Consider the following 8,894-nt stretch of genomic DNA (forward strand, 5'->3'; position numbering starts at 1 on the left):
GAAAAAGACACCCTCAGCAGTTTGCGGGTAAACATTTTTTGAAAAACTGTGTGACATCAGCTTGATTTTGGTCTTCTAATCGGTATTTTTTAATGCTGAAGGTAGATCGGATCATTGATGTTTAAAATCCCGATCATACAAACGGATAACAGAAGAATAAGGCGCTCTGCTTCCGTGCAGATTTTGCGTACCTAATTTGAACGAAAAAACTTCATAAAATTTTTTCTTCTCAATCAGTTTCAATAGCCATTTAACTGAGCCTCCTCAAAACAGAATTGTTGATTTTCCGGTTTGTGTGACAGTATGCGTGAGTATAGGAGGGTTAATAACGGTCATTGTAATGATGTATCCATTTAATTGTTGAATTAACAGCATACTAAATTATCATTATTATATAACCAACCCAACATAGCTAAGCGCCAATATTTAGTTGAGTAGATCGATTTTTCAGATGAATTCCAATCGGAGGCATTCCGACGAAGATATTTGCAACAATTTTGCAATTCGATCAGGTAAATGATTTTCAGGTTATGCTTTTCCCTGATTCTGGATACATCCTCGTCAGAAATAGTCTTAACCAAGTATGGAAAAGTTCATTCGCTCATTTCTCCACACCTGATTATAAATCACTATTGTATCTGCTTGGAATAATCATGGCGAAAAGAATGCAGCAAACAATCGTGAGATTGCACGATGAATCATTTTACACTCCCCGACCATCTTCATTCGGGACTGATGGAAAACAGAACAAAACAAAGAGTGGAAAACAACATGCAATGAATGAATATTCCTTTGGAAGGATCGTACGAAACAAAATAACAAGTGAGTCAAAATAGATTGAATCTGCGTGTATGCATGATTTTATTTTCCCATGTACTCTCTTCCTTGTCAGCATTCAAGTGCACATGAAATCCACCTTCCCGCTCATCAATAACTTGCGTTAATATGGTCTTTTGCGTTGGCTTAGATAGTTTCATACTAGAAACAAAAAAATGTCATTGCAATAATGCACAGGAAACAACTCGATTTCAACTATCTTCCTATATTTTACTGCCGCGATCGAGGCTCAATGATTGATATTTGAGTGAAAAACGAATGATTTTACAGAGACACTCGCTGGCTCAAGCAAAAGTTTCCGGTTTGATTCTATCACCATCATTCTGAGAGGCAAATGAGGGAATGCAAAAATTTCTGAGTATAGATGAGGGGAATCGAGACAGTATTTTTCCGTTCTAATCGAGAATGAACTTTGCGAAGAGGATAGGTGAATGTTTTCTGTCTCAAATAAAGTGAGGCATAAACGGAGAATAGAAGGGTGAGTTTTATCTGTGAATGCGTGTTGTTGAACGAATTTCGATGCGATTTTGCCCATACCTGGTCTTAACTAGAATAAGTTTTCGAAAAAAAACTGAGAAGTTCGAGGCACAATCATTCGTTTTTGGCTAATTCTAAGTTGAATTTATCTATGCTAAATTTTATAAATCTGGAATAGTGAAATGAAAACGTCAAGAATCTCACCTAAAAACCGTTTGATTATCATCTTCAAATAAATAAAAAAATTGAAGATTGTATATTATTTTACCAGTTTGTGTATTGTTCTCGCGAGTACTAGAATGGATCATCATCGGCTGCTTCTATAAAACCACGCTAACCATCGGTCTTTCTCAGGCCCACCAAAACTTTCTCCTAACATTTTTTTTTCAAAATTTCGATAATAATGTCCGAAATGAAAAACAAGTAAATTGAATAAAATAATTCAGAGTATCCAAACCAAATGTATTTCAAGGATTTCGATGATTCTAGATAGACAGGAAAGATATAAGGTCGTCCATCTGACGACACTACCGAGAAAACATTGTAAAAGCACACTCTGTCCAACTTCTATAGGACCACCCCGATTCTATTTCGTTGCAACACAAACAGTTAGAATTTCAACAAGATACATACATACATTGTTGAATGCTTAGAATAAAGTATATTTAACATCAATTTCGTTCAAAAGAGTTGTTTGTTTATTCAATGTGCTTAAATATGATAATTTCAACTGTCCAGTTTCTATAAGACCATTTCAAAATTCATAGGTATTATCAATGAAAAATTCATAACGATTGGCTGATTTACATGTCAATAATTGGCAATCTTGCCATTTCGGCTAATAAACCGGAAAATTCGTGTTGGAATACTATTTACCAAATTCTATTGAACGGATTTCTCGATATTTTTCCATGTTTCCGAAATTGTGATCATGAGCTCTTCAATCGAGGTGTACCATTTTTCCTCAGTATAGATTCTGCGTACAAGGATCCCCCTAAGATTTGCAACAAGATTCAAGTCTGGGAAGCGAGCCGGCCAGTTCAAAAAATTAAGTTTTTGGTCCTTAATCTACTGCTTAGTTTTCTTGCTGGTATGATTAGTAGCATTGTTTTGCAGGAATGTGTTTTTCGTAACAGTATCTACGCAAAAACGGTAGTAGAGAGAATTCCAGAACATGTATGCAATCCTTGAATGATGTGAAAGCTATCTTGAACATTCCGGTTGCACATAATCCCGTCCAAACAATGCACGAGCCTTCACCAAATTTCTGGTTGAAAAATTCTATTCCTTCTGCCGTAAATCACGTCGGTGTCCGTTGAAATCATCCAAATTGAACCTTTTTTCGTCAGTGAAGATAACCAATACATTGGAGAACTATTCGTTATGGTATATAACAAAATGTTTACTGTCCCACTGTCGGTTCATGCGTGCTTTGGTAAAACTCAGACTTCTTCCGACGTTAGATGGTGTAAAATGAGGGGCTTTAATCTTTTAGGCCCTCTTTATGTGAGGATTTTTTACTGATACTTGACGAATTGTCATCCGAGTAATATTTAAATTGAAAAATTGCTTTTTTTTTGGTATCGTCCAATCCGACGAGCAATTTCTCTGATATTAACATTTTCGTGGTGAAATGCATCGATTTGTCTTTCTTCTCTCTCCGTGAGCACTTTTCCCTTCGGTATTTTCCAAATTAAAATTATGTAATGTATGGTAGTCACCATTACCTACATACTAGAATATAAACTGAAGCATTGTTTGTTTACAATGACACAAAGCAGCAAGATCATCACCTAGTCTTGGACAGAGTGTGCATTATTTAGTGGAAGTTTCCAACAGAACTTCGATGCAATGTACACATTGTTACTTGCAACGCGAAATATAATATCTATTCGTCTTTTTTTTCTAATTTGAACAGAACATCAATGTGGGATGCATATTTCCAATTCAAACGCTCTTCACTAGAGGCGCCAATAGAGTGAGTTATTTCTATGAAATCTTGTTCACTCTGGGAAGCATGTTGAACAACGATCACGTGTAGCCAATATAGGGTGCTTTGCGTACTGATTTGCGAAATACTCACCGCTCATATTCTCGTTCGAACTCCCGCTCCAGCTCCCGTTCGCGCTCGTACAACTCTCGTTCCCGATCCCGGAAGTCGAAATGAGACTGGCCGTAGTCTCGTGACTCCCGCTCGCGGCTACTCCGATAGCGCTCCCGGTCCCGTTCCCGGTCGCGCTCCCGATAGAACAGATCCCGGTTACGTTCGCGCTCCCGTTCCCGTAGGAGCTCCCGTGACTGTGGCAACGAGTGAACATTGTGCGGCGTCGTGTGGGTAGAGCGCAGTACCTGTTGCTATTGTGAAAAAACACGTAACCATTTTAGATTATTTTAAGTTTCACATTATAGCGTCACTCACGCGGGTAGGGCTTGCGTTCAGCTTCGGGAAGTTAATGTTAGTTTGCGCTAGCTGTAGGGTCGACGGTTTACATGGTGTTGGGGGTAGCCTGCGTCCTTGTCCTTGGCGACGAGATACCAAAACAGGGTAACTGTGCTGAACATGTCCCGGTGGACCTGAAAATCGATTATCGTGGAGATAGCGGAAGGGAAGGAAATGTTTGATAGTGATTGATCGAACGAATCCATCGAAACGGATGAATGCATACGAAACGCATAACAATTGCTGGTTCAGCATAGCTTAGGTTTTCTATTCACAGTGTAGACAAAAACAATAATGAGTTTATGAGTTGTTTTCATGGTTTGTACATGATAGTTTCGTGTGTAGTGTTCATGCGATGAATGTTTGTTTCATGTCTCAGATCGATCTCAAGAGGATCTTTGGAGTATTGATCTGAAACCAAAACAACAGTTAACTTGAGTGTACATGTAACGGAACAGTGTGGGGTTGATTACGAATACACTGAAAAGATGATCGTCGAAACATGAATTGATATTGGTTGAGTGAGTTGGTTTTCGGGGGACTTGATGATGGTACAGCAATGGGATCACAGTTGACGGGGGGAAGCAGAGAAAGAGAGAGAGAGAGAGAGAGACAGAAAACGGAAAGAAAGTGTCCAGTACCCATTCCATTCCTATATTTCCGCCGCACGTGATCCCGGTCCCGCAGTTCTTGGAGCAAACTGGCAGGACTCGGCGATCGGGACCGCTCGCAGAGGATTGTCGTGTCGTACGGTTGGTGGACCAGGTGGTTTTTGGGGCGATCTTTTCTACTACGATGCTGGGCACTACTATGTACACCAACACGACTGGGTGATGGCGAGCGGGCGGGGCTGGTTGATGCTGACCAGGAACCTATATTGGAGTAGAACGAGTAGTAGCAACAGATGCGGAATGTGGAAGAAGAGAGCGAACATTGCAGTTCGGAATCACTTGCGTTCAATCTCGGTTCGTTGGCGAACATTTTTGGATCTTGTTACGAACGATTTTAGTCTTTTTTATTACAGAGCGAGAATCTAGTCGATATACTAATTTTAAGCAGAGAGGTTTACTGTCACGTAACGGAAAAAGCTAGAAGGTTGACATGGTGTTCTGAGAAGCAGCAATGAAATATAAAAGCAAATTAAAAATACATCCTTTTGGTGAGAACAAGTCTAGGGGTATTCTATATCACAGTACAGCATAAGGGCATCACAAGACTCAACTGAGATCTTTATAAGTGGATTGAGTTCTATATTCATCGGGCTATTCAACGTAAGGGACAACAGGTTAGAACTAAGATTCGCAAAAGCAGCAGTGAAATGAAATGGGTACCACTAACTGAACGGAAATAGAATGAAAATCGATTGTTTCAGGATGGTTGGTACCTGTGTAATAGTCAATATATACTGTGGGAGTAGATTACTATTTCTATGGGTGCTCTTATCTCTATATACAATAACTAATAGTAACGATCTACATATGATACAGTGTGAGTTGTTGGATGTACTGTAACCAAGACTTTATGTATTTTGAAAAGTTTTGAAAAATTTCCTTAAATAAATAATACTATGGAGCTATACTATTCGATGAAATCTGATGGACCGTTCCCCGAGAAGCATGTATTTTCGAGTTGGGCGAGCAAAATTTTCAAATGCTGCTCCTCTTGTTTGGACGTCATTCTAAGAACTGAAGAGCAAACGTCTGAATCAAAATATACGAATCATTTTACACGCACACACAAACAAAATGAGGGTGTTCAGTTTTGTTTATAAATGAGTAGTTTTAAAAGAAATATGTCAAATTGTTACACCTTTTAAGTTGCTTTTTTGTAATCAAAGTTTGGTAATTCATCAATTGTGTCAAAAGTCATATTGTCTTGAAAATGAGTAAAATTTGCGATGAAATACGCAGGGTACAGGAGTATTTTTTCATCGTCTCTATTCCATTCAGAAAGTTTTAATGTCAAAGATTTTTTAAAATGGTTGAACAAGACCAGCAGTGGTACTCTAGGGGAGCGGCTGAAATATGAAATACTGTGTCTCGTCAGCTACACATAAGACGGAAGTTTAGTCGCGTGACTAGCCATCGTCACCCTAGTAAGGTGACAGGGCGAGACACAAATTACTACGAACAATCAAGAAGGAACTTGGAACTGTAGGTCGCTAAATATTCTGACTGGTGACAGGATCCTACTGGATCAGCTTGAACCCCGTCACTTTGGTATCGTAACACTGCAGGAGCTTAACCGGAAAGTATAGAACGTACGAACGATGAGTGGCCGCAGGGCCTAATACTATCAGAGCGGCAGCACAACAAAGCTGGGTAAAATAAAACCTGGTATTTTACGCGGGGGATACGTACCGTTCTAAATCATATTTCGGACAACATCACATTTCGGACACTTTGTTCAAATATCTTGAAATGCTTAATGCACTGATGATATAACTATAAAATTAATATCACTAATGCTTCTTTGGAGTAATCCCTTGGTTTCACTATTATTTCATATGAGAACTACATTTGATTTATAACATAATCGGCAAAAATCTACTACTACACTACTCATTATCGTTTGTGTTTGACGTTTCCTTAGCATGAGCATATAGAATTTACCTGTTCATCAATATTTAAATTTCTCCCGTGTTTCATCTGTTCATCGTTAACAGTTTACTGTGATTGCTTGGTAAGTGTTTCGCAGTTGACTATAAAATATAATCAAGTGTAATGTAATTTTCGTTCAAAAAATTACAAAATAAAGTGTCCAAAATTTGAATTCAATCTGTTCAAAATTAGATTTTTTTATAAATAGTGTTCGAAGTTTGATTCTCATTCGCTTTATTTGAAAAGCATTTTATTCAATGATTTTGTTTCTATGTTTTCAATGAAATAGGTACCAAAGTAGAAAGCTTAAAAGCAAATTGAACTAACTTATTAAAAATATCAACCAAATAATACCTGTGCATAAAGTTTAGATCTGATGCCTTAAGCATCCGAAATATAATTCAAAACGGTTCCTCGTAAAAAAAACGCGATCATTGCAAAATCCGCGTAAAAAAACCGTGTTGATTGGAAAAAAAAAGCTTAAAAAACATGTCACCTAATGATAGATATCAAATGGGACTATCCTTATGAAGAACGGAAGTAAAAAGTTGAGTGTTGCTCGCTTTCGAAAACTCGTAATTTTTTTCCTGCAATTTCGTTGGTTACTGGTAGCTGTAGTTCGGTTTTCAAGTTTTTTTTGGCACTTGGACGAACTACCCGAGGGTCCAGACGAGGGAGAACTTGACCAAACACAGACGGGCACGAAACGACATGGCCACGGTTCTGAGACGAAAGAAGCGTCCACAGAAGGATTGTGATTGTGAGCAGCTGAAAGAGCTATTACGTGTCGATGAAACGCGGAAGTTGTACGAGAAGGTAACCCAATCCCACAGATGCTATGTGCCACAAGCCGACATATGCAAGGTTGTGGAAGGAAATCTGACCACGAATGATGGCGAAGTGGTCGGCAGGTGGAAGTAATACTTCGACGAGCACCTGAATGGCGATACAGTAAGCGAAAGCGGAGATGGAACTGACTTGGGTGAGCCAGCAGCAGGTGACGAAGTACTAGCTTCAGATCTCCATGAGATACAGAGTGTGATTTGAAGACCACTGGTGTTTGAAAAACAATTCCACTGGTAAAGTTGGCCTACCGGGAGAGCTTTATAAAAATGATAGAGAAGTGCTTGCTAGAGCACTGCACTGGGTTATTTCCAAGATTCAATCCAAAAGATTCTACAACCATGTTGGGGACACTACGTGGCCACGCACCACATTTTCATTGACTTCAGGGACATATTCCCCGTTAAACTAATGCGACTGATCGAGCCTACCCTCAACCGTGTACGTGTGCTACGTGCGTGTCTCGGGGGTACTCTCGAGTCGCACAGAGGACTAAGACAAGGTAAGTACCGACAAACAACCATGACAGTTTGGAATCACTTGTTAAGGGTCAGTTATCCAAAGAAACTCGATATTAAGATGGCCTCAGCTCATGATCAAACCAGAAATTGTACACTTCACCCCTTGTACACAATTATTCTACGACTCCAGTATCTTTACACAAAATGATGAGAAATGTATGAATATTAATTTGACAACCTCGTAAACTTAATGCTCTATCAGTTCAAAGCAGTAAGATGGATATCGAAAATTGATTAATTGAGTAATCATGTCATTAATCAAGTACAATAATGTATGACCTGAGAAATTACATGATCGATAACAGATTAATTATCTCTAAGAACTATAATAGCATTCAAAATTGTTAAACTTTTGATGACGGAAAACGAATTGATTGTGCTAGTTTGTAGTTGTGCTTCTCTAGAAGTGGTTTTTAAGAACTATTAAATATGGTCTATTTCACTAGCACGGAGTCCACAAATTCGCCTAGAGCATCTAGTTTTCTATATTTACTGAAAAATTGTTCGATTCGAAGGAGATTGAAAACAATGAAGTATTTTCGATAGAGGTATGTGTTATCGTATAAAAATTCATATCCCTGGTGTTGCTGTGGTGTATTTGAGTACACAAGAACTGCTGTAGGTTTGCTGAATATCGATAGATTGTTTACTAGATATTATCTATTGTCCACCTTTACGCTAGAAAATAAAAATAAAATAAGATTGTTCTTCCAATAACTGAAGTCTTCGAGAATATTGTTTCATCCAAAACTACTATCTGTTTTCGAAGCATAAACACATTTTATACGGAGCAAGGCAATAGGAGGCATTATCAGATGGCAGGCCTTCGAAACTATTCAACATTCATCTAAGAAGGTACAGCAACAACATAGTCTGGGCACACCAAACACTCCGGATTGTCTTCGATACTGCACAACAATCAACACCAGCATCGTTTTGCTACGTTGCTGTTTTATGTTCGAGTATGAATTTTTAATGAAATACCTCGATTGTGCCTGTGGGCGTAGCCGAAATGATGCCTACCACGTCTGTGCTCTTCCTTTTGGATTTCCACCACGTTCGATACGGTGTCCGAAAATCCTATGTCGTGGTGGTGGCGACGTCGAGGACTTGGCGTCCTCACCAGGGGCGATTCCCTCCTAAAAAACATAATCGTATTACGCTCGATAGGATTAA

At 38.8% G+C, this 8,894-nt stretch overlaps 1 protein-coding gene across 20 annotated transcripts in view; it reads right to left on the reverse strand.

The window, feature by feature from the left end:
- LOC129776386 (voltage-dependent calcium channel type A subunit alpha-1-like) overlaps positions 1-8,894 on the reverse strand; it is a 266,278-nt gene that overhangs the window by 28,284 nt on the left and 229,100 nt on the right. For 15 of the 20 annotated variants that reach the window (XM_055781992.1, XM_055781987.1, XM_055781988.1 and 12 more), the window contains 4 exons: positions 8,703-8,857; positions 4,396-4,626; positions 3,734-3,888; positions 3,398-3,669 (listed from right to left, as the gene is read on the reverse strand). In XM_055781992.1, coding sequence (XP_055637967.1) covers positions 3,398-3,669; positions 3,734-3,888; positions 4,396-4,626; positions 8,703-8,857 — 813 coding nt within the window. Of the gene's footprint in view, positions 1-3,397; positions 3,670-3,733; positions 3,889-3,996; positions 4,296-4,395; positions 4,627-8,702; positions 8,858-8,894 lie in introns of those variants that run through there. The other 5 variants (XM_055781999.1, XM_055782004.1, XM_055782003.1 and 2 more) reach the window with 5 other exon arrangements.

This window comes from Toxorhynchites rutilus, chromosome 3 (genome assembly GCF_029784135.1).
Source record: "Toxorhynchites rutilus septentrionalis strain SRP chromosome 3, ASM2978413v1, whole genome shotgun sequence".
In the NCBI taxonomy this organism is placed as follows: domain Eukaryota; kingdom Metazoa; phylum Arthropoda; class Insecta; order Diptera; family Culicidae; genus Toxorhynchites; species Toxorhynchites rutilus.